General features: G+C 41.4%; 1 protein-coding gene across 18 annotated transcripts in view; it reads right to left on the bottom strand.

Moving 5' to 3' along the window:
- The window catches only part of LOC126997928 (transforming acidic coiled-coil-containing protein 3-like), a gene marked incomplete at its 3' end in the record, with an annotated part of 146,070 nt that overhangs the window by 48,565 nt on the left and 71,316 nt on the right, over positions 1-26,189 (bottom strand). For 9 of the 18 annotated variants that reach the window (XM_050859159.1, XM_050859169.1, XM_050859170.1 and 6 more), the window contains 7 exon segments: positions 790-853; positions 3,734-3,823; positions 5,347-5,485; positions 6,258-9,298; positions 11,765-11,812; positions 13,412-13,587; positions 15,952-16,100. In XM_050859159.1, coding sequence (XP_050715116.1) covers positions 790-853; positions 3,734-3,823; positions 5,347-5,485; positions 6,258-9,298; positions 11,765-11,812; positions 13,412-13,587; positions 15,952-16,100 — 3,707 coding nt within the window. 18 annotated transcript variants of the gene reach the window in all.

Below are 26,189 nucleotides of genomic sequence, written 5' to 3'. Positions count from 1 at the left end.
CATAATACTTAAAAGAAACGACTCCACATAGTTTTCTAGACGAATTTAAAAAAGGCAAACCAAATAAATGCTCGAAACAGATAAAAATAGAGCAAAGAAAGGAGACACACCCAAGACTTTTCTCCTTCAACCTAGACACATGGTAAAGAAAACGAATAACTTCAAATTGTATGGAGTAAAATGGAGAAACACACACAATAATAATAATAATAACAATAATAATAATGGAGATAACCAGAAGAAACATAGAAAATAACATGAGGCATCTTGATGTAGCCATGCAGTGGAGATTAAGCAAGTGTGAAGCCGAATGGAAAAGGGGAAGGGACAATATTTATTAACAGGGGTTGAAAAGTAAATGAAAAAACAAGAAAACGTACTTTGCTATTCCTGTTGTGGAGATCAAACAAGTGTGAATCCATGGTGGAATTACATGGACAGAAAATATTAACAGATAAGATAAACAAAAGAGGAGACAAAGGGTTGTATTTTAAGACATTTCGCAGCCCAAGAACACATATTTGACAAGGCTTTCGTAGGAGTTGTGGGCATTTCCAGGAGTAGTTTTATGACCCTGGTGTTAGTTTGACCGTTCTTCTGTACCATGAACCTAAGGAAACACTTATTACAACTCGACTGACCTCCTCTTTAACCTTTAGAAATTGTTAATGTGAGAAGCGAAAGTGTCTTATAATACCAACCAAAGAGTAATAAAGCACTTTGATAGTCATGCTGTGTGGAGCCAAGAGGAAATAGCAGGGACAGGGATTAAGAGTGTGCCTTTCTTACCTTCCCAGGAGAGGTGACATGAGGGGGGTCCTTCTGATGTCAAAGTCTGTCACCTCCTTGAAGACTGTGGGTGAAAGAGAGACAGGAGCGGGGGTCACCAAGTGTTAGTCTCTGCATGGCTGTGTGTGCAATGTTATGTAATTTAAGTTTTGTATTGACGGAGTACCTTCATATATCTGTTTATTATATAATGTAATGCTGTGGTCAATATCTATCTATCAATCCATCTATTTGTGTGTATTATGTAATGGTGTGGTCATGTACGTATCTGTCAATCCATCTTTCTCTGTGCGTATTATGCAATGCTATGGCCAATATCTATCAAACCATCTACCTGTGTGTGATGATACCCGTTTATGCTGTATGCAAGTGAGTTTAACTATAAACTCTTAAGTACTACCTAACAAAACAAGTGATGCCAGGTAACAGAAATATTTGGTGTTCATTTAGCATTCATGTTTGCTTTGTCACCTTGAATGGGTTATACTGAACTAGCACATGAAAAAGGTGGTACAGATGATATTAAGAAACATTTGGAGCTTTTCATTTAGTGTCTGTGTTTGCCTTCCCAACTCAAGTGTTACTGCATTAAAAAAAAAAAAAAATATATATATATATATATATATATATATATATATATATATATATATATATATATATATATATATATATATATATATATATATATATATATATATATATATATATATATATATATATAAGAAAGGTGATACAAATTGACAGCCATATTTGGTCGTGTTCATTCAGTGTTTAAGTTAGCCTTCCCAACTTAAAGGGCTTGTACAGTACTAGCAAATAAAAAGAGTGATAGATATTGACAGTAATACTAAGTGGTGTTCATTTAGTGAGACTAAGTATTGTTCAAAAGTTTTCATTTAATATCCCAGTTTGCCTTAATGGTGCAGGAGCTATGTTCAGTGTACTAATTCTAGCGAGTCTGTCAAAATCAATGCTTGCAATACGGTGAAAGTTTTGTCACATCATTCCTTTAGTTTATGATTATGACACCTTCTTATATTTCTACCCATAGGGATGACAAATACAGTTGCATATCCTTCTCACCATCAAAATGTGATTAGTGACTGATGACTGATAAGTTAATGATGCATCCACTTTATATTGTCAAGATAAAATAGTTACAGGTAAATAAACACAGCTGATGGCTATGGGTTGGAGTGTTCTTGTCAGTTGCTGGAATGGATTATACTTAATCTCATATGAATACCTTGAACTTTTACTCTGGGAGGCATCATGACAGTGTGGACCATAGTCTATCTTGCAATGTTATGTAATTCAAGTTTTATATGTGCAAGTACCATCATATTATGCCTGTTTAGCATATTATGTAATACTTGAACTTGTACTTGGAGGCACGATATCAGTGTGGACTATAGTTTATCTTGAATCAGTGTGGACTATAGTTTATCTTGAATCAGTGTGGACTATAGTTTATCTTGAATCAGTGTGGACTATAGTTTATCTTGAATCAGTGTGGACTATAGTTTATCTTGAATCAGTGTGGACTATAGTTTATCTTGAATCAGTGTGGACTATAGTTTATCTTGAATCAGTGTGGACTATAGTTTATCTTGAATCTATTTGACTATAGTTTATCTTGAATTTGTACACAGAATAACAGTTTGAATAATAGTTTGGGCCATAGAATTAAGCACAGTCTGACCATGCATTAGACTCACGATCACCAGCCAGTAACCTTCCTGACAGTTTGGACCTCACAAGTGACAGATCTGTGGTAAATATGTCCATATATTTATAAACTTAACTTCTATGAGGAGCTATTTCACAAAATCAATAACCAAACATAGGAATACTAAAAAAAATGGCCATGATGCTAAATGGTTCATAAATCACAAAAATTATGCAAAAATCTTCAGAGCACAGCAGGCAAATGCATGACCAGGGTGAGGGGTGTGAGGGGGAGGGGTGAAGGGGAGGGTATGGAAGTGTGGAGGCTGTGGGCATAGGCTAAGAGTGAGGGTGTGGGTGAAAGGATATGCAGGGGGTGAGGAGTGACGGCTGAGAGGAACGTGAAGAGTGAGGTGTATATGGAGGCTGAGAGTATGAGGATGAGGTGCACGTGGAGAGGTGAGGGATGGAAGGCTATGTGTGGGATGAAGGGATGTGTGGAGGGTGAGGAATGAAGGCTGAGAGGAAAGTGAAGAGTGAGACATAAGGGCGAGGATGAGAGATATATGGAGAATGAGGGTATGAGGATGAGGCGTATATGGAGAGGTGATGGATGGAGGGTCAGATGGAGGGAAAAAGGTAAAGGCAGAGGTGGAGAGTAGTGGGTGGAAGGGATATTTAAAGGTTAAGAGGTGAAGGGTATGTGGAAGCCTAGGTTGTGGAGTGAGGGGCATGTGGAAAGGCAGGTCTTGGAATGAGGGGGATGCACTGAGATCAAGGAGTGAAAAATGAGAAGTATGAACTGAGAGTGAGAGAAAGAGTAGAGGAGTAGGTGAAGGATGAGGATTAAATGGCAGGAGGAACATGAAAGGAAATGTGTGAAGGGTGAGAAGTAAGAAGTATAAGGGGAGAAAAGGTGTGAGTGAGGGTGAAGATAAGGGGTAGGAGGTATATGGGGTGAAAGGTGTGAAATGAGGTGTGATGGGGTGAAAGGGAGAGAAAAACAGCCCATCAGTAGAGTTTGGAGATATATGAGGGAAAAAGGTGTGAGGGGTAATGGATAGGAAGTATATGGAGTGAAAGGTGTGTTGGAGATCAGTAAGAGGTTGGAGAAATATGGAGGGAAAAAGGATGAGGGGTGAGAGGTAAAAGGCAGGGGATAAATCAAACAAAAGGTGTGAAACGTGAAGTGTGGTGGGGTGAAAGGGAGGAAAAACCAGCCCATCAGAGCCTGTCTCGAGGGGCCGATAAGCTGTGGGGCATCAAACTCACGTACATGTCTCGGAGGAAAGGAATTCTTCGTCCGTTATCCGGTCTGAGAATTCCTCCTCCTCGTCATCATCATCCTCAAGGTCGTCTGAGTTCACTGCAAGAGTTGGGTGGCAAAAAGCAGACACACGGCAAGCACAAGGCAGCAGGCAGGCAGGCGGGTGGGTGGGGGGTGGGCAGGGATGGGTCGGGAGAGGAAGGAGAAGAGGAAGGTAACAGGCAATCATTAAAAAATCATAAGGGTAACAGGCACTTGTCCAAATCAATATAAAGAAGCTGGATACAATAGGAAAGACAAAGCTAAAATATCATAATCACAAGACAATGAAAACAAAAAGATTAGGATTCTGATAAGCTAAAGAAAATGCACTCACAAAATCAAAATCAAACGGAGGGACTCTAAACTATAATTATAGAATCAAACTAAATAAATGAACAAAAGAAAACCAAAAATTCACAACCACATTCACAAACTCAAAAGAAAAAAGGAATTTCTACAAAATCATAAAAAAGATCAACTTCTTATCACCATCAGGAACATTCACACTTAATCTGCCTTTATTAGTATTCATGAAGCAAACTCAGCAGCAATCCAAGACATTTGTGTAGACATTTAATCTATTTGTTTCTCATTTTCTCAGCAATATATAAAAATAACCTCATGACTGGATTGAAATTAGATAGATGAAGAAGCTGGATTCATCATCATCATCACTTTTTTAGATGCTGCTGACAAAGATTCAGTTATTTCCACTGCCCATATAGTTGCATGTATTCATCCTCACTTTTAACAATCCTTATACAACAGAAGTCTGTAGGGACTTGACTAGATTAAAATGAGTGATGCTGCTTGCAGCTATGTATCATGTTTCCCACGTAGGAGACACGGAAACACTCAAAATTGTGTCTCGTTTTAGAACAGACGAATATCTCGCACAACAAATCTGGAGAGTTGCTTAACTGATGAGTAAGTTTCTTTCATCAGTTTAAATATCTTGTTGCATAACAAGCATTTTGGTCTGGACGAGTATATGAAAGTCTTGCAACAGCCCGACAATTGCTTAGCAGTAGTTTTTAGACTGTATTTGTCCTGAAACAGTTGAAGTGCAGTGCTCCACAACAGAGTGCCCTGTTTAGACAAGGCTTTGTTATATGATGTAGCTTTGGATTTTATTAGATTATTACATTGCCGAAAGTCACACCTCCACAAGACAAGTGGGCATGTGAAAGATCCTGTTGCCGGCACATTCTCTATTTTGTACACGGCAGCACTTGCAGTTCTGTGATTCTACACGGCTCATGAGGGGACAGCATGTTGCAGGCTGGTTATATTATTATAATGTTTTGCCATTGGCCTGCCTCCTTCACTACAATATAAATACAAAAATAAAATAAGGTCAAGAATATTGTAAATAAAAACAAAAATGGAAGCTTCTAACAAATAACCCACTCAATCAATCAGCAACTTAAGAAAGGCAGATCAAAATAAACTTTGCACTCTTATGCACATTCACACAAAATACAGCATTAAAACAACAAGAAATAAGAGAGATCATTCTTATAACCAAACCAATCACTCAATCAACACCCCGAGGCAGGTCATGCAGCAACAACACTCACACTGAGAGGCACACTTCAGGTCACTGGAGGTCAAGCCGGTGGCTATCTCAGGTCCCGCCTCGCTGTGGTTCACCTCCTCCTCAAGATCAGACCGTGAGCCGAGGGCAATCCCCGAGTCGTCCTCCAAACTCGAAGTGTCCTGGTGGTGATGGTGGAGTGATTTATGGTGACGATTATGAGAGGAAGGTGTGTGGTTCTGTTGTATTTGTGTATGTATCCAAATTACACTTAAACCTGTGAATGCCCCTTCCTTGAACCCCCTCTGGAGTTAGACCATTCCATTTCTCAGTGAATCCATAGAGAAGGCATAACTGCTTGACACGTGTATGTGTGTGTGTGTGTGTAATTCACCACGGCCTGATCACGAGTTGGACTCACAGTCGCCAGCAGGTACCCTCCTGACACGAGCAAGTGCATGCTCATTATCATCGATCTCTGGGTACTGCCAGGACCTCACACACCACACACCCCATCCCCCTTGCTCAAGGGGGGACAGTAACCACTCCTAGTCAACTGAAAGAATCCAGCCTGAGCAGGGCTCAGGAGTTTATGAACTGTGTGTGTGTGTGTGTGTGTGTGTGTGTGTGTGTGTGTGTGTGTGTGTGTGTGTGTGTGTGTGTGTGTGTGTGTGTGTGTGTGTGTGTGTGTGTGTGTGTGTGTGTGTGTGTGTGTGTGTGTGTGTGTGTGTGTGTGTGTGTGTGTGTGTGTGTGTGTGTGTGCATGTGTGTGTGTGTGTGTGTGTGTGTGTGTGTGTGTGTGCATGTGTATGTGCGTGTTCATGTGTGTAAGGTCAATTATAACATCAAATGCTCCATACTAACCACCTATAAACATGATCACAGTAATACCACAATAACAAAATCAACACAGCAAAAAGGTTTAAAAATGAGCAATAAAACTCCAACACTCACCAGCCTCTCTTCCCCCATCACAATGTCCCTCTTGAGTGCTCTTCTGGAGGAAAAAGGACGGCCAAAGGAGTCTGTGCTCTCGGCCCCACACACTGCGCCTCGCTTGCCCAGAGGTGGAGAGTTGGACAGTTTGGAGTTCCTCTGGAAGGGGTTCACATTTTCATCCACCTGGTGGATGTTCGTGCAGTTCATGTCAGCCATGGTTGAGTGGTTGTTGTGGTTGTGGTTACTCTCTGGACTTTCGTCGTAGTCTGGAAGTCCCGAGTCTCTGGAACAGTTCATAAACTCCTCTGCTATCCTGCTCGCCTCGTGTTCCAGCAGCTCTTCAAACTCTAGGCTGTCTAGTTGGCCGATGGTGCCCACAGAAGGGGTTCTGAACACACCTGAATAAGGTTCTGTGTTCTCTGCGTCCGGTTTGTCCTCTGTGTTCCAGTTGTTTTCTAAGTCTAGCCCCAGAGGTTGCAATGTGAGGTTTTGATTTACAGTTTGATTAATATGATTGTCGTCTTTGGTTGCATAGCTCTCGTCAGGCTCACTGTTTTGATTCTTTGGCTTGTCTGTGAGCTCCTGGGTTAGGCTTTCTTCTGCACACTCTGTTGGGTTATCAGTAAACACTTGGGTTGCTTTTTCTTCCTCTGGGCTTTCTCTTGGAACTGCCGAGTCTGCACTAACCTCTTTTTCTGACTCAGAGGTTGGTTCACTCACAAGTTCTGGCTGTCCCTCTTCTAGTGAAGCATCCGCACTAGTATGATCTGGCTTATCTTTACTCTCTACACACTTGGCACTAGTGTTGGTTATCACAGAGCCCTCAGCATTAGCTGCAACCTCAGCAGCAGCAGTTTTGGCACCAGATTTGGCCTTGTCGAGGGGCGATTTAGACTGGAATGGATCAAAGTTGGGATCGTCCAGAAAATCAAGATTGTATCCCTTCTTAGGCACAGGTATCTCTTCCTCCTCCTCCTGTTTTGGTTCTTCTTTGCTAGGACTAGTTTCAGGTTTCTTGGTATCAGAAACTTCTATTGATTCCTGTTTCTTGTTTTCTTGACTTAGAGATCTTTCACTTGCCTCAGGAGATTCCCTCTTAACTTCCTTTTTCTTGGGAACATTAAAGCCTTTCTTTGGTGAAGGTTTCTTGGGTGCGACAACAACCTTAGCCTCTTGTTCCGTTGGTGTCTCCTGTGAGTCCTGAGAGGCAGGGAAGGCAGCTCCTGAACTTGGGGGAGAATTTCTTATGGCAGTCTTGCTTGAGAAAGGGTTGAAGTTTGGATCATCAAGGCTATCAAGGAAGTCTAAGTTGTAGCCTTTGGAGGGGGGGATGGGAAGGTCGGCGTCCTCTTCCTGCACCTGACTCACTACCTTTTCCTCCTTCTCCTCTACTCTGTTGTTGTTCTGCTCAGTTACCTTTGGCTTGGGTGGTGTCTTCTTCAGTGGTCTCCTCTGTGCTGGCTTCCTCACTGGCTTAACAGGAGTCTTGGCAGGGGTGTCACCATCATCAACAGGGATCTCAAGCACTGATGACTTGGCCTTGAGCTCTGCTTCTTCCTGCTGGAGTTCAGGAGTCCTCCTTGTGTCCTGAGAAGGTTGAGGAGATGCACCTTCTCTTTCCCTGCTTGACTGATCTTGCAAATCTTTTGGTAAGTTAGAACTCTCTGGCTCTTTCTGTTTATCTGCAGTTGTCTCAGGAGTCTTTTTACCCTTCTTTTTGACTGCTGGCTTAAGGGGAGGAAGCTTATGGCCAGGCTCTGGGCTAGGGGGAGGGGTGTTCCTTATGGCAGTCTTGGAGGCAAATGGGTTAAAGTTGGGGTCATCTAGGCAATCCAAGAAGTCAAGGTTGTACCCCTTCTTAGGCGCAATGGGGAGATCGTCTGGGTCTGGTGGAGGTAAGAATGGTGGCGACTCCTCTGGCTGCTCTGGGGATGAGGATGAGGCTTGGCTGGTGCTCTCTACTGCTGTGTATTGCTCAGGGGCAGGGGCAGGTGTCTCTCTAGCTTCCTGAGGTGGTAAGGGTGGTGGGGATTCTTCTACCTGTTCTGGAGGTGGGGATGAGGCTTGGCTGGTGCTCTCTACTGCTGTGTATTGCTCAGGGGCAGGGGCAGGTGTCTCTCCAGTTTCCTGAGATGGTAAGGGTGGTGAGAATTCTTCTACGTGTTCTGGGGGTGGGGATGAGGCTTGGCTGGTGCTCTCTACTGCTGTGTGTTGATCAGGATCATGAGGTGCAGGTGTGTCTCTTGCTTCCTGAGGCTCTTCACTCTTAACTACTGACTGTTCTGCTTCTTGAGGTGTGGCTGAGCTTACCTCTGATGAATGGGCTGTGTGTTCAGCCCCACTGATAGCCTCTGAGACAATGGGTTCCTCTGTTATCCTCCCATCAACCTGTGATTCAGGTGTACTTCCACCCTCACCTGGTGCTTCCTGATCACTTGTTTCTTTGGCTTCACTCACATCCCCTGACAGGCATGTGGGAGGGTCACAAGTGCCTGGTTCCCTGTCACCACCTGAGGTTCCTAATTCAAGGTTGATATCACTTACATCCACTGGTTTCTCAGGCTCAGGTGAAGTGCTGTTTGTTGCAGTGTGTGTGGCTGATATCACCTGCTGTTCAACCAAGACTGTGTTTTCTAATATCGATTCTTCAACAACCTCGTTCTGAGTCACAGTCAAAATGGATTCACACACGGTAGTCACAGGCTGTTCACTCTCTGCACTATTAACAGTATCAGTCCCAGCATTAGTGGAGATTTCAGTACTGATCACAGGGGCAGTTTCTGAGGTTGCATCAGTTTCAACACCATTCACAAGCTCAACAGTTACCGGGTTAGGAGTTTCATCACCACTCGGAGCATTCACAGAACTGAGGGAAGGGAGGTTTGCGTCTGTCTGGAGGTCACCTAAGGAAGAACAGCCTGACTCCCCAGGTTCATATTCCTCCCTGCTGCCACCCTCAGGAGTGACGGTGGTGCTGGGTACCCGAGAAGCCTCCTCAGACTGCGGTGAGCTGTAGGTTGCTGAGTCAAGCTCCTCGGCACTCTCGTACTCAGAATCTGCGGAGAATCGAGTTGAGTTAGCCCTCGCCCTACAGCAACCAAAACAAGAGGTGAAAAACATTCTGTGAGTGAGTCTAGAATATCAATGCTACTCAGTCATACAATCAGTGCTAGCAGAGAACCAATGTATTGTGTGAGATAGTCTGATTAACGAACAATGCTACACACCTGTCTGTATCAGTGATAACATGACTACTTACTATTCATCAAGTGACAGGAGGAGAGGGCAGCCACAGAAGCCATTGTGATGATGTGTGAGTGAGAAATTATGCATAGACAGTGTGCAGTGTGTTAGCAGATGGTGTTCAGAGGTGCTCACTCCAGCAGCCTTTACAGCCAACCCAGACAAGGCAACAAGTCTTAAGTGAATCACCCACATACTTTGATAAGATAAGATTGAGTCCTGTCTTGTTTTCATACTCCTAAAATGCAGTAGTGATAAAATTCCTGAAGGTACTGTGACGTGTATTGTGATTCATCCACTGTGTTAAGGGATTTCCTCCTGTCAAACTAATTGGTCTGTTCACAGGTGGTGTTTTGATGCCTATTGCCACCAGAATTGTAATTTTCTCTTAATTTCCTTGGGCTGAGGGGTAATTTAGCTATTTTTCAATGTCAGTTTGCAAAGAAAATTTGACACATTGCCATAGCAATGTAAGATAATATTAAAGATTTGTCTATGTAACATGATATGTATATATTTGGACATATTGAAGCTATTTCTATCATGTTAAAAGATAAAACCCTCCTAACTTAAATGATTATTCTGCAAGTGTGAGCAGTATAGCAAAGGACCTGCGATATTATCACTTTTCAATTCTGAGTTGAAAATAATCTCACAGATCCTTAACAATACTGCTCACACTTACTTGCAGAATAACCATTTATGTTATGAAGGTTTTATCTCATAAAAATATAAAAACAGCTTCATTTTGCCAAAATATATACAAATCATGTTATATGTTATCTTAAATTGCCATGACAATCAATGTAAAATTTTCTTTACATATTGGCTTTGAAATATAGCTGTCACCCCTCTGCCAAGGAAGTTAAGAAAAATTAAGATTCTGGTGAAAATCAACATCAAAATGTCTGCCTGTGAACAGGCCAAGTCAATGCACTAATTCAAGGTACTGTAATGCTTATGATGATTTATCTACTGCTTTCAGTGATATCCTTCTGTCATAGTGTAAATAAAATTCCTCAAGAGACTGTAATGTGTATAATGACTCATCTACTGTAATAAGTGATTTCTTTCTGCCTAACTTATAGTACAATAAAGACAAAATTCCTCATGGTACCGAGAAGTGTATGGTGACTCATCTACATAATAACTGACTGCATCTGGTGATTAATAAGCAGGTGAATAATACTGCTTGAAGATCTACACTCAGATTCTGTTAATTATTTCTCTCTTTTTACAGTAGAGGAAGCAGGCCTAAGACAAAACAAAAAATCCTGCAACATGCTACGCCTATGAAAAGACAAGAGGAAGATGCCAAAAGACTGATTAATATTGGTTCCAGAGGTGCCTTGACCTCCCCTCTTGAAGGGGTAAAGGCACAGGAAGGAGGAAATACAGGAGTAAGGAAGGCAACCAGTTTGCCGGTGAAATGGATGAAAGAATGAAAGTACTCGCTAACGCTTGTATATCAATAAACAAACCTAAATTACCTCAAAAACTAGATCCATGTGTTTCATACAATAGAGATTTATTGAAGGTGCAAAAAAGCCTCATTCATGTTTGCAAACTCTAATGACACAAAACATTACTCTTTACATGATAGATTAGTAAGCACAGAAGTCCAAATTAAGTTAAATTATTAGATACGTTCTCAAGTTCATCAGACCTCAAACAGTAGATGAAATACTAACTTTTGACAGGAGACTAACATGCATTTATACTGGGTATGTTTGCCACAACACCTGCACCAAAGCAATTAATACTTTTATCAGGAATAAAATAATAGTATGGAAAACTGAGCTGCGTTGTATAATGAATTATTGTTAAAAAGTAAAGAGAACTATTGTCAAAATGTATAATGAACTAGTGTCAAAATGTAGACTTAATAAAAATTCTTTATAAAGACAAACGTACATCTTTATATCACAGCTAATTTTTCCCAAGGAGTTTCATTCCTGTCATGAGTAGTATCTAATAGAAATGGTGGCTACAAACTGACAAGCATACCCTAGTATGGTAAGATACAGACTGACTTGACATATGACAGCACATTTAATTAATTCTTTATGGCACAGAAATGACAAGGACTTCTAACACTTATATCTGTCAGTACATGTTCAAGTGACAATAAAACCCACTGGAATGAGGCTTTCCTGCAGGCACGTTGCATAGTGCTTTAACAAGTGGTGTGGGAAGGTGAGGGGCAGGGCAGGGGTGAGGTGAGGTGCACTAAGCAAAGGGCAGCACAGGGCAAACATTAGTACGACAGTTTATAGTACCTTTCTTAACCCCATTTTGGGCAATGCTCTGACCCACTGAATCAGACACTGCAAATGAACAGGTTTGGTTAGGGGGAAACTCTGCAAGGAACAAAATTTTGCCAAATAAAGGAAATGTAATACAGATAACATAAAAAATGTGCAATAGATATTCAATGATGGAAAAAATTTAAAACAGGGAAATGCAGGTCAAAACATCAGACAAAATAATTAGCTTAATGAATTAAAATAACATTGAGTATATATGGTTGAATTTTAGTTTGTTATTATTTTTTTCCTGTATTTTTACAACCATGCACACCAAGATGGACCGACACACAACTAAATGCGGGACTGACCATGAATACAGCATTACCTTAACATACGCCACATTAAAATCATTCCCAGACACAGAAACAATCAAACACACAACTTAAACACCCAGACTGTAGGAATTCAAGTAAAAGTCTACTAATCTGAAATGCACTAGCCAGACAATCCTATCATCCATATATACACAATAAAACTAAAACAACAGTCTGCATTCTGAGGGCAAAATATTATCTGGAAAAAAATTACCCGAAATCTAGAGTGCAGAAAATCATCAAAAATCTGGAGTGCAGAAAATTATCAAAAATCTGGAGGGCAGAAAATTATAAAAAAAAATTATAGATTGCTGGACCTTCACTGTATAACAATTCCAAAACATACTAGATATCAATAGTATAATAACTAAATGCCAGGATCATGGGATTTCAATGATGAGAAAGGAAAATCATGGCAAAATTAAGTAAGTTTGACACTAAATCAAGGATGCTGAGGTTATAAGGAGAAGGATAGTGATCATAAACATGGACAGCCTATCAAAAACCCATGACAATGAGATTACAAGGAGCTTAACCAAAATAGAGGAATAAAGAAAAACTAATCAATTAATATTACCCCCATAATAACCATACAAAAAATGACACAACCAAAAAAATAGCAATAAATAAAAAATAACAAATAACTTAAAAAAAAGCTACAATAATAAAAAAATGCCAACCCTAAAATAAATCCAACCAAAGTAACACAAGAGTAGAAAATTCAGTCAGTAAGTCCCAAAATGAAAATCTGAAAAGAAGAGGAGTGTATAAAATAATCAATACTAACTATAAACCCTAACATAACCCCCAAAATGTACTGTACCCAATACACTCGGATAAACATCAATCTCGTGTCAAAGTCCAGCCTCACACAAGACTACACTATATTCAATAGAGGAGAAACTTTAACAACCTAGAGGAGTATTTCCCTCTAAACTTCCACTTGAAACTCAACAAAATATGGATCTAACTAATCTAAAAAGGCATTGGTTCTGCTTATGGTACTTTCAATTGCGGAGCATATATACATAACGACAAAGAAAAGTATTGGGAATGTAACAGTCAACACTTTGCACATCCACATATTAGCAAAATTCAGCTATGGTCCTGTTTATGGTACATTCAACTGAGAAGACAATTTAATCCTAAAGAAAATTATTGCCTATGTAATAGTCAACACCTTAAACTTACATGTAAAAAATCATTAAAACATCTGACTTCTATAGAACTAAAGATTATAAAAAAGCATCAAACACTAACTTTAACCCAAAACAAAAGGGACAGCAATCCTGCATTCCCTCACCTGAGTTTCCTGTTGACTCGTGCGGCCGTGTGTTGTCTTGTGGATGGGTCTGGAGGATCTCGGAGACACTGCCACAGCTGGGCACCTCACTTTCGCAGGTCACACAAGGGGTGCTGCTGCTGCTGATGGTGGTGCTGTCATTGCCTATTGATGGTGTGTCACCCTCCTGGCTCAAGCTGAGAGATAATAAGGAATTTGACAACACTCCTCCATACAGTTTTTGAGAGAGGGTGGTGACTCTTGTGATGAAAAGACATAAGTTAAATTGGGGACATAATACACTAAAGCTGCACATGGCCTTGGTGCTCATCTCTACCACATTTGCCCTTGAGTCTGTGGCAGGAAATACCGTAACCCATCACCCCAGGACACAGTGACAATAAGCCTTCATGTAATATTTGAAGAAGTTTCTTATACCTAACTATTAAGTTCTTATCACTGATTTTGGCAAGTACCAACAGTTATGAAGATAATTCTTCAAAAAATTTAGAGGACACACCTACAGGCAGTTTTATCTGTCACTGATCTTTGAAAATGCAGACTTGTTTACCCCTTCCTTGCACCTCAGACTGCAATATATAGCTACATCCTGGATTACCGGGGGAATAGCCAAGGATAAAAGAAATTTATAAAAAAATCTCATACAAGTGTTGAATTGTGGCAATGCAGGAGAACGAATCTAAGGGCCGCTTTCACAGTCATCTGGTACGCACCCTAACCAAAGGCCCTACCATCCTGGTAGCAGCCGTTACCATCGCCTCAATCCGCTTTCACAATCGCTGTTTTCGTGGTATCGGTGACTACCAGCGTGGTGACGATCATGACAAGACGAAGGCGCGTGATTCGGCAGTGTTGGTATGCCAGGGCGGCGGGAAATGTCAACATTACATCAGCTGAGCGGAGGATTATGAAGGAGTAATATGAAAAATAAATGTACAAAAAGTAAACGTGAAGAATAAATATAAAGAGTAACTGTAAAGAATAAATATGATGAAAAAATGTGGAGTGTCTCGCTGATACACCCCTCAAATGATCAAATCTGCTGATAGCCAATATTTCCAAGGCGGAAAAGTTGAAATAATGATGAGAAGTATTAATTATTATTAAAGTTCTCTTATATTAGCAAATGTCAGCAATACAGACTCTTCACCTATAACAATTACATTTATTCATTATTCACACTTATTTGTCAGACTTCACATTTATTCTCTACTTAATAGGGCTGATTTTGTTATATAAATGCCCTATGCATACATATAGTAGGCTAACTAGAATAATACGAGTTTGACCAAGAAGGCATAACAGGTGAATAATGGTGACAAGTATTAAAGTCCTCCCTTCTTCTTTGTTGTGTACTTTTGCAACAATAAATCATCAAACAATCAAATTGAGATTCTCAGCAGGGCGTTTACTGTCAGCAGGTGAAGTGAGTTCATGTCATTCAAAGTCTTCTAAATTTTTTATCATATTACCATTGAAGCCGTGCAACGTGTTGTTATATATTTTAATATTTTTTCACATCTATTTAAAGAAATATTATAACCATTTGAGAGCAGGAATTTGTACTATTTACTAATTAATGTCATTGGTAAGCTTCATTAGGGAGCCCCCGCGGCTACCAGAGCTCCATTACCGAAGGTTCCAATCTCTGGTACTGATGCAAACAAACAGCGCCGCGAAAGACGACTGTGAAAGCGGATTTTTTGTTGGTAGTGGCGATCCCGCTCATTGGTAACGACCAACACAAACAAACGTGACTGTGAAAGCGGCCCTGAGTGCCTTGATGCTGATGGCACTGAGAGGTGAAAGGGGTTAAAGATATTTCCTCCTCATACATTATTACTCTATGTTATCATCTGATCAGCTCTGTGTGAAAATGGGAACAAAGTAACCAATCTCAGGTGATGAAAGGAGGTGCAGAGAGTATATGAGGTGTCTCGTGCTCAAGGGGTGAACAAGCCAATTACCTAGTTTTGAGTTTCAGGCCTTCAAAGTCAAGCATAGCAAAAACATAATAAAAACGCACACAGCACTATCATCATACATTACCAATAGAAAGTTTTCAGCTAGACAAATTCAATGGAATCAGTGTTTGTGTGAAATTGTGTTATTAAAAAAACACAAACACGTAAGGGTGTTTTTTATTAATGCATGTTTATCACCCTATTTAATCCAAACTCAGAAAATTAAAAACATGATGTAACTAACAGCAAGTTTAGATTTCAAAACAAAATTTCCATATTTAGGTGTTTTATGAGTGTTTTACTAGTGCTCTTCGCCCTTTAAGCCCTAATACAACCGACTTCATACACTCTGCAGACAGGCAAAAAGATGCTAATCTCACCACCCTTCCACTGGGCCATAGAGACCAGTTTCCCATTTTCACGTTCACAGAGGGTTGCACAGTGCTTCCATCTAGCGGAAACCGGCAAAAACTCAAAATCCACCATGTTGGCGTGTTCGCCCCTCGAGCTCTAGACACCTCATATACATTAATTGCATGGAGTACTATTAAAAAAAGTAGCATGCTGGCTACTCACCCTGGCAAAGAGGCGTCGGAGTTGGTGGAAGCGGGTGACAGCGGTGGACTGGTGCCACTGCCGTTGGTGTTCTCCTGGGTGATGACAGCCTCCCTCTGGCCCTCTGTGTCTGGAGGAGGGCCACCTAAGCCTCCAGCTGCCACAGGCCCCTGCATGACGGAAGGCAGTGGTGAGGAAGAGTACTACATATTGCCGTTTTTATGTCACTGAGTGGTGCCCTAAGAGTGCAAATCTATAGAAACTTTGTCTGTGAAATCACTGCAGTAAGGTCAAGTGTGTGTATGTCAGTGGAAACTGTGTGTGTGTGTGTGTGTGTATTTCCTTATTTGTATTTACCTATTTGTAGTCTACAGGGCCCGAGCTAAGCTCTAATAGTCCCATCTTCATATCTACATTCATCCAGCCTTTCTTTCATTTGATGGACACTGCTCGCCTCCACCACTTCTTCCCGCAAGCTGTTCTAGGTGTTAACACTTCTATGTGGAAAACTATACTTTTTCAAGTCACTCAAACAGGTTCCTTTATTAAGTTTCTTTCCATGTCCTCTCAGCCCCTGCATTCTTGCAGTAGAAAAGAGATCATCTCTATCCACCTCATCAAACTTATTTACCAACTTATATAGCGTAATCAGATCTCCTCTCTCCCTCCTTTGTTCCAATGTCGTCAAGTCCATCTCCTTCAATCTGTCTTCATAAGTCATATTCGAGAGTTCTGGGACCATTTTAGTAGCAATGCTCTGTATTCTTTCCAACTTTCTGATATCCTTCTTTTTGTGAGGCGACCATACAACTGCAGCATATTCAAGTTTTGGTCTTATCAGTGTTGTTATAATTTTCTTCATCATTTCCTTGTCCATATAATGTGTAATTCACCTCTTGGTCTGCTGCGGGTCTCTCTCAAGACAGCCAGCCGTTCCCCTACGGAAGAGCACAGGGCTCGTAGTACCGATCTTTGTGTGTGTGTGTGTGTGTGTGTGTGTGTGTGTGTGTGTGTGTGTGTGTGTGTGTGTGTGTGTGTGTGTGTGTGTGTGTGTGTGTGTGTGTGAGTGTATTTACCTATTTGTAGTCTACCGGACCCGAGCTAAGCTCTAATAGTCCCGTCTCCATATCTTCATTTATCCAGCCATTCCTTCATTTGTTGAACATTGTTCGCCTCCACCACCTCTTCCTGCAAGCTGTTCCATGTCTTAACACTTCTTTGTGGAAAACTATACTTTGTGTGTGTGTGTGTGTGTGTGTGTGTGTGTATAATTCACCACGGCCTGATCACGAGTTGGACTCGTTTTTGCCAGCAGGTACCCTCATGATGTGAGCAAGTGCTCATTATTGTCGATCTCTGGGTACTGCCAGGACCTCACACACCACACACCCCATCCCCCTTGCTCAAGGGGGGACAGTAACCACTCCTAGTCAATGGAAAGAATCCGGCCTGAGCGGGGCTCGAACCACCGCCTGTTTGGCCGTGAAGCCTTGCAGCACGGCGCTCTAACCAATTGAGCTACTAGAGCGGTGTATATCAATGGAGTGTGTGTGTGTGTGTGTGTGTGTGTGTTGTGAACACTGCATGAGTGCATAATAGTGGTTGTGGTCTGTATGACTAATTGCAAATTTTATAACAATGTATGTTCCTCCATTATGAGTAAATTTGATATTTAGGCCCACTTTCACAGTCACTTCGTTTGTTTTAATCATTACCAATGGTGGCGATCGACGCTATAGTTTTTCACGTGAAACTGGCCTATAGGGTAGTGGTGGCTGCAGAGGAAGCGAGAGGTGTTGAGAGTGTGTGGTAAGGTGCGGGGTTAGGCTAACCTCGCAGCCTCCACTACCCCATCGGCCAGTTTTACGTGGAAATACTATAGCGGCGATAACAGCCATTGGTAACGATCAAAACAAACAAAACGACTGTGAAAGCAGCCCTTAGAATGTGAATGGAGTGATAACTGGGAGGTGATGATTTTCCAGGCCCTTTCATGGAAGTAGTTTTGAAGTGCCTGAATAGTGATGTGTGTGGTGCATCATGCTGCTTTGTGGTGGTCAGATGCAGCACTTATTAGTGAGTCATGTCAGTGAAAACTTCATTAGAAAATACATACTGAATGCAGATAAATAATATGTTAATGTGGTACTCAGAATGGTCTGGCATGGAAGGTACAATGTGATCACAAGTGTAAAAGTGAAAAAAAAAATACAGAGAAGCATTAATAAAACATACACAAAAACATTCAGAGCAAAACTGCACAAACTGTGAGTGTATGAATCTGTAAAACCACAAAAATTCAATGTTAAATGTTGAAGTATATTTGAAAAAATTAGAAACTGCTTTTGAACTGCCTTAGAGATTAGTGCTTATAAATAAATTCCTCTATGAGATAATATTAATATATAGAACTCATTTCTGATTAAAGAGCCAAACAACATTAAAATAAACCAAATAATACTTTACACACTTTCCAGCAGCAGCAAAAATTGAATAGCACACAAGAGGAAAACTAAAGACAGTTCAAAAGCAATAAGCATAAAGAATATCATGAGACACAGCAGTGAGGACAAGACAGTATCAAAAATAGTTGTCATAATAAAAGAGTGCAATGCAAATACACTGTACGCAGTACACCAAACCTTCTTCTTCAGAGCCGCTTCTGCCCTGGCTGCTGAGGAGCTGCCCTGCAAAGTGAATAGGAGTTGTGAACCCTCGACCTTGACCCAATAAAGGCTGCAGGTCATCTTAACACCCAAATAAAACATCAATACTTCTGCTGCTGTGGCCTGTGCTGCAGAGATTTTGGTGTGACACAGTCACATAGGGTTATAAAGAAAGTAATTGTTGGAGACATATGTGTGTTAGGTGTGTACAGGGGGTGAAGAGGCAGGCAGAGAGACAACTTATATCCCACTCACGACAGCAACACCTCCACTGGGGTGGAAAAGGATTACACAGAAATAAATAATGTAATAAAAGAAAAGACATTACAGGACTGTGTGTAAGGTATGTACAGTGGAGAGAGAGAGAGAGAGAGAGAGAGAGAGAGAGAGAGAGAGAGAGAGAACAATAGCTGATCATCTTTATGCGCCCCAGTTCAAAAAATCAATATCGCCTGCTGATGTGGCCTGTCTTGGCGTTTTGGGGATAGGATAATAAAGACAAACAGGAAACATAATGAAGGAATAGAGATGCTGCGCATGTGTGATACATGTACAGTGAATAAAGACAAAGGTGTGTTTTAAATACAAAGGACCGCTGTTGAGGGATGAGGGAAGCACACATTCATATTTCCTCATTTAAGCCCATTTTAGAGGCGTTTCAGCTCACGCACAGGTTAACTAATGCATAACGGCCCCCTCACGACTCACCTGGCAGGCAGACGTCGCCGTGAGTCCGGCATTGGGGCTTTAAATCACCGAGGTACACCGATGACGCAACCCTGGCCACCTCACACTGCTTTGTTTACCTCCTCAACACAGAAAACGGAGACCTGCCAGGATTTCAACATCTACTATGCTACGTTTTCTTCCCACCCTCTTTCTCGTCTTTCAGTAGAATGGTCTGTCTGTCTATTCGCTTCTCTATCTGTTTGTCTATCGAAAACGAAGACCTTCCATGATTTAAGCAATGACTTTGCTATGTTCTCACCCTCTTCCTTTCCATCTCCTCTTCAGAGACACGCCAGTCCTCGTCGACAGACTTGGTCGACTCGGCTGACGCCAGCCGATAGAGTCGGTCTGTCGGCATCCTCCTCTTCATTGGCCGTCACCCAACAAGGGCCCATGGGCCCTCCGCGGGGGGACAGATCTGCTTGACCCTGACAGGCTCTATAAAATCCGTGTCCCCATCCTAGAGGTGTTTATCTGTATGTTTTTCAGTCAGACTAATAAGATCCTTAATAACAATCATCATTACTAAAATAAGGAAAAAAATGATATCTCAAATATTACAACGTCTACGCTATTTTTTTTTTTCCTCTCCTGTCTTCCCTTTCCCCAGAATCATAACACCTTTGGTATCTCTATCTCTCCCTCCACCCAGTTAAAAACGATGCATATTATTAAAGTGAGGGAAAACTGACACACTCTTTCCTTGCTCTTTCTCCCCTGCCTTCCCTTTCCTCCACTCACCCTTAATTAACCATCCCCCATGTGACATCTTTATCTCTCCCTCCCCAATTGATAACGATGCATATTACTGAAATGAGGAAAAAACTGATACACCCTTTCTTTTCTCTTCCTCTCGTGTCTTCCTTGGCCTCTCCTCCCCCTTTGTTATCCCTCTCACATCTATATCTCCCTTTCCCCAAATAATAACAATGAATATTACTGAAACGGGGATAATCTGACACACCTCAAGATTACAACAATGGAGAAACTGCAACAACGTGTTAATTAAAAATCTCGAAATGTCTCCCAATGCCTACACTATTATCTTGTCTCTTCCTCTTTCCTCTTTACTTTCTCCCCTGTCCCTTAATTCTAACCCGTTTAACCCATGTATCCCTTCTCCTAATCCCCACATACACATTAATAAAGATGAATATTATTGGGGAAGAAAGCAGATCCCTAGATATGAACAGTGCTACGTAATTATACCATGTGAATACGCTGTTTTTCCTCTTCCTTTTCCTCTCTGCTTTCCCCACCTCCTTAACGCCTATAGCCCCTTTATTTACTTTTGTTTCACTCTTACTAATGAGATACGTAAAAACTAACTGATAAAGATGTCAACAATTCTGCTTTATGACTACGCTGTTTCTCTTTCTCCTTTTCTTCTCTATTCCCTCCTTCCCACTCTCCTTAACGCCTAGACCCTTAATTTACCTTTGTTTCACTCTTATTAATGAGATAAGGGAAAACTAACTGATAAAGATGTCAACTATTCTGCTTTATGATTACGCTGTTTCTCCTTTTCTTCTCTATTCCCTCCTCCCCACTCTCCTTAACGCCTAGACACTTAATTACCTTTGTTCGACTCTTACTAATGAAATACGTAAAAACTAATTGATAAAGATGTCAATAATTCTGCTTTATGATTACGCTGTTTCCCTTTCTCCTTTTCTTCTCTATTCCCTCCTTCCCACTCTCCTTAACGCCTAGACCCTTAATTTACCTTTGTTCCACTCTTACTAATGAGATGGGGGAGAACTAACTGATCCAGATGTCAACAATTCTGCTTTATGACTACGCTGTTTCCCTTTCTCCTTTTCTTCTCTATTCCCTCCTTCCCACTCTCCTTAACGCCTAGACCTTTTAATTACCTTTGTTCCACTCTTACTACTGAGATGGGGGAAAACTAATTGATCCAGATGTTAACAATTCTGCTTTATGATTACGCTGTTTCCCTTTCTCCTTTTCTTCTCTATTCCCTCCTTCCCACTCTCCTTAACGCCTAGACCTTTTAATTACCTTTGTTCCACTCTTACTAATGAGACGGGAGAAAACTGACTCATCCGGATGTCAACAATGCTATGCTTTTAACAATGCTGTGATTATACTACTTTAACTCATCCCCCTTCAGCTCTACTCTCCTCCCATCCTCTTCTCCCAAAGCCCTTTATCTCGTCTCTTCCTCATAATAACGGGGTCCTGTCTCTCTTCCTCCTTCCTTCCGTTTATCACTTCACCACTTTCCTCATTTCCACTTAAACCCTTCATTCCTTCTCCCCCTCATAATAACGCTGTTTGTCTCTCCTTTTCCATCTTTCTTCCCTCCTTTTATCTCTTTATCACTTCCTCATTTCCATTTAGACGTGTCATTTTTCTTTCTCCCTCAAAATAAGCGTCTGTCTCTCCTTTCTTTCTTCCCTCCTTTCTTCCATTCATCTTTTCCCCTCTCCATGTGTGTTAAATGACTAAATCTCCAGAACCTTCCTCCTTTTATCCCCTCAAGAAAAACGTGATTGGTAATAAGGTTTCTGTTTTTTCCATGTTTTTCGTCCTTGTTTCTTCCCTTGTCCTTCCTTTCCTCTCCCCGTATCAATCTGCTTTATTGCTTACATTGATGGATGGTCCCCTTCTACATCATAAAGAGCAATGGGGGCGGTGAGATAACTGCTTTTATTTCCAGTTTTCTCCTTTTCTTTCCCGTCTTCTCCCCGCCAATACCCATCTCCCAATTAATCCTCTGCCCGTTCCCGCCAACACCCATCTCCCTATCCTCTGTACATTCCCGCTAACATCCATCTCCCCATCCTCTGACATTCCCGCCAACATCCATCTCCTAATCCTCTGCACATCCACGCCAACATCCATCTACTTATCCTCTGCCCATTCCTTACCAACACCCATTCTCCGCTATCGATTTTATTACTGATTAGATTGACACGCATGAGCCCCCCTTTCCCCCTCGTCTCTTAACCCTGGAGATAAATATTAAGGGTGATATATTGAAGGAAAGATGCATGGCTAAAAGTGGCGATCGCAGGATGGAAAAAAATGGGAGAAAAATATTAATGCATTCATAAGTAACAAATTATCTGAATATACACCCGAACTTGACACATTTAAGAGATAATTCGTGAATTATAAAACTGTTGCTAGTAGGAGGGTAGGAGGTGGAGGAATAGGTAATAATCTACCTATCAGGAATAAGTAATTGAAGATCAGAATACATACATGCTCATTTATCCGTTATTAATAAGTAAAAAGGATTCTGAATAAAACACAATACGTCAAATTAAGGAAGAATGCAAGGATTAGGTAACTGGTGAATCTAAGATGAAAAAAAAGGTGTAGAGAGAGTGTTTGATAAGAGGAATAAATCATAGGGGATCAGCATACAGTCCAGCATCACCTTTACCTGTATTAGATTCCTTAAGAAGTTCATCGTGGCTCTCGTACAGGTTCGAAGTCTTTAGTCGCTTGTTTTTTGCTTCTCGTTATGTTTTCTGCACACTAGCAATGTTCCCTTCGCGACACTTCACCATACACATATCATTCATCGTTCATGTTCCGTATAGCTTCCTGTGCGTGGCGAATGAAGAACTAACACATGAGATGACGCAATATAGTATTTTAATTTATAAGCATCATACGAACGCGTGTGGGTAGAAAATATATATGTAAAAAGGCTTATTCATTGGCAAACTACTAGCTAACCAACTACCTAATTACCTAGCAAACCAAAAACCAAACATATGACTTAAGCAATCAACAGACTCACTCATTAACTAAACGACTAGCTAATGAATATGACTTATTTATCAAGTAAGGGACGAACTAACTGATTGACAAAATAGCTTATGAATTAACAAACGAATTACCATCAAGTGACAAACTAACCACCTAACTACCTCGCTATTTAATCAACAAAATAAATAAATAAATAAAGATCAAGTTTACACCGTTACGCGATAAAGAGGACGATGAATTATGCACTTTGATATTAGTGCAGAGAGGTATTAATCAATGTTGATGTCGAGGTCAGCCCCCTTCTCTCTCTCTCTCTCTCTCTCTCTCTCTCTCTCTCTCTCTCTCTCTCTCTCTCTCTCTCTCTCTCTCTCTCATACGGTTTGTCACGTATAGCTCTTTCTTCACCTCATGATGCAACACTTGTCTGGCGCGAGTTAGTATGGCACACTTTTGCCACCACCACCACCACCACGTACTTTGTTGCGATGACGTTTCTTCTAATGATGACGCGAGTTAACAGACACTCTTTAGGCATCATCATCATCCCCATCATCATCATCATCACCATATGCTTTGTTACGAAACCTCTCTCTCTCTCTCACACACACACACACACACGCAGCTATTGAAGTGGAAAAAAAACGAAGGGAAGCCGTGCAACAAGGAAAGCAAACATTTAGGAACACGCCAAGATATTTTTTTTCTCCTCTCTCTCTCTCTCTCTCTCTCTCTCTCTCTCTCTCTCTCTCTCTCTCTCTCTCTCGAGGCTGAAACACTTGGCTAATAATACAACAGGCATGAGTTTTCTATAATGACCTACTTAATACACGCTAATGTTCCTTAATATGTAAACTTGTTCTTAATATTCAAATACGAAATAAAAACTTTAGTGGTCTCCGAATTTCGCTTTCCCTGGTGTCTGGTTGCTTGGCCATTTTCCTTCACTTATTGCAGTTTTGTTTTTTTTGTTCTCTGAGTATAGACACGAATCGTATGCACGCGAAAAAGAATAAACAGCCTCATAATTCCTCTTTTACCTTGTTCCACTGGCTCCACAAGCATTTTCCTTTACTCTTTTGACACTCATTTATTTTTGCTGGGTATTTACGACTTTACATATATGAAAACACTTAAACCCACACATAATCCTATTTCTTCCCTAGTTTCATTGGTTTCATTACCATTTCCTTCATTTTTTACACCCATTTACATTTTCTGAATATACACATGAATTTATATTTACGAAAAATACTTCAAACAGGTACTTAATTTTTATCTTTCCCCTGGTTCCTATAGCATTTTTTTAGTAAACACATGAATTTTAAATACGAAAGCATGTGAACGGCCTCAGTAACCCTTTTTCTCCTGGTTCCTTTGATCTCTTAAGCCTTTTTTTTCCCTTCATTTTAACGTTCTTTTAGTTTTCTGAAATTACTCATTTCACACGAAACGGAGAACACGCGAGAGCGGTTGAACTTCGTCTCCTTTTTTGCTTTGCAAGAAACGTAAGACATTGTGAACACAATAAAAGAATGAAAAAAATGTAGAGATACGGCGCAAAAAACACACAAGAGAGAGAGAGAGAGAGAGAGAGAGAGAGAGAGAGAGAGAGAGAGAGAGAGAGAGAGAGAGAGCCAGGACAGAGAGCAAGAGGCAGGTCACCGCACCGACACACTCCCAGGTTGGCACTGATTATTAACCCTCTCTTCTTCTTTCTCCTCCTCCTCCTCCTCCTCCTCCTCCTCCTCCACCTCCTCCTCCTCTTCCTCCTCCTCCTCCTCCTGCGGTGTGCAAAGTGCCAGACCAGTGCCAGTCCCCCCCTCCCCTTCCCCCTCCCCCCAAGATGTGGTATGCGAGTATGTGGCTCATGACTCCATCGCCACATATTCCTTGTCCCTGTGTGTGTGTGTGTGTGTGTGTGTGTGTGTGTACCTGAAGACGTGAGTATGCCAGTTTGTTTGTTTGTTCGTTTGTTTGTTTATGTGTGAGCATGTGTGTGCCTGTCTGTTTGTCTGTCTGTTTGTATCTCTCTCTCTCTCTCTCTCTCTCTCGTTAAGGACAGACCACCAAGTCTGGACCATGGGGTCTGTGTGGTCTGATTTTCTATGTAAATCTATGTAAATCTCTCTTCCAATCGTTTATTCCTTCTCTCCTTCCTTATTTACAATTTTCCTTTTCCCTTGACTCTCCTCCTTCTTTTACTCCTCCTCCTCCTTCTTCTTCTTCTTCTTCTCCTCCTCCTCCTTTCCCTCCTCTCCCTTATCGTCCTCAGCATCATATCAGGACGCATCATCACAGCCTCCCTTCAGTCTTTCTCCACGCGTGTGTTAGGACGAGATGAACGCTCAGACTTTTTTCTCTTTGTATGCAAGAGAAGGCGAGCATCAACATACTTTCCCTCTTTCCTGCGGCCACATAAACTGTTTATCACCCGAGAATAGTGTGTAAAAAAGAGGGCAAAGGTGAGGCTGAGAGGTATTGCATCACCTGTTTGGTACAATTAACGTGCAATGGTGTAGATTGTATAAGATCGAGGGTATATCAGACAGGTATGACCATGGTATCAGATCATCTGTTTTGGTACTCAACGCGCGGAGGTATATAGCTAGGGAACTCATAACAGATAGATGATGAAAGAGAGAAGATAATTTACGTTCGGAGCATATGCTATAGCTGCGCGTGGCGGCGGTGCTGCTCTCCGTCCCGTTGGCCCTGTTAGCCTGTAGTGGGAGAGCACCTTCAACTTGATACGGTGCGAGTGTAACATCCGGGTTACCGCAGTTTACCTTCCCCAGGTTTCCCCAGGTACCCATTTATCGACCATCCCGAAAGGAAGGATGAACAGCTGGGTGGGCTACACACCAACTGCCCAGGCCGGGATCTGAACCCCGGCCCGCAGATTCACAGTCAGGGATGCCAACCACTGCACCGCGGAGGTGTATACAGTAACATAAAGGCGACCCAAAGTCCCAAACGTTGTAGAAATCAGGGCAGACAAAAGATCAGGTGGAGAAATAATTTGAGAGCATTTGCTTGAGCAGGATGGAGTACATTAACATCAGACGGAGAAGGTGGAAAACGTTAGGAAAGGCCTTTGTCCACTACTGCTAGTAATGG

This window comes from Eriocheir sinensis, chromosome 13 (genome assembly GCF_024679095.1).
Source record: "Eriocheir sinensis breed Jianghai 21 chromosome 13, ASM2467909v1, whole genome shotgun sequence".
Classification (NCBI taxonomy): Eukaryota; Metazoa; Arthropoda; class Malacostraca; order Decapoda; family Varunidae; genus Eriocheir; species Eriocheir sinensis.
Note: the sequence above shows the minus strand (reverse complement) of the source record. Positions and strands in the feature narration are given on the sequence as shown.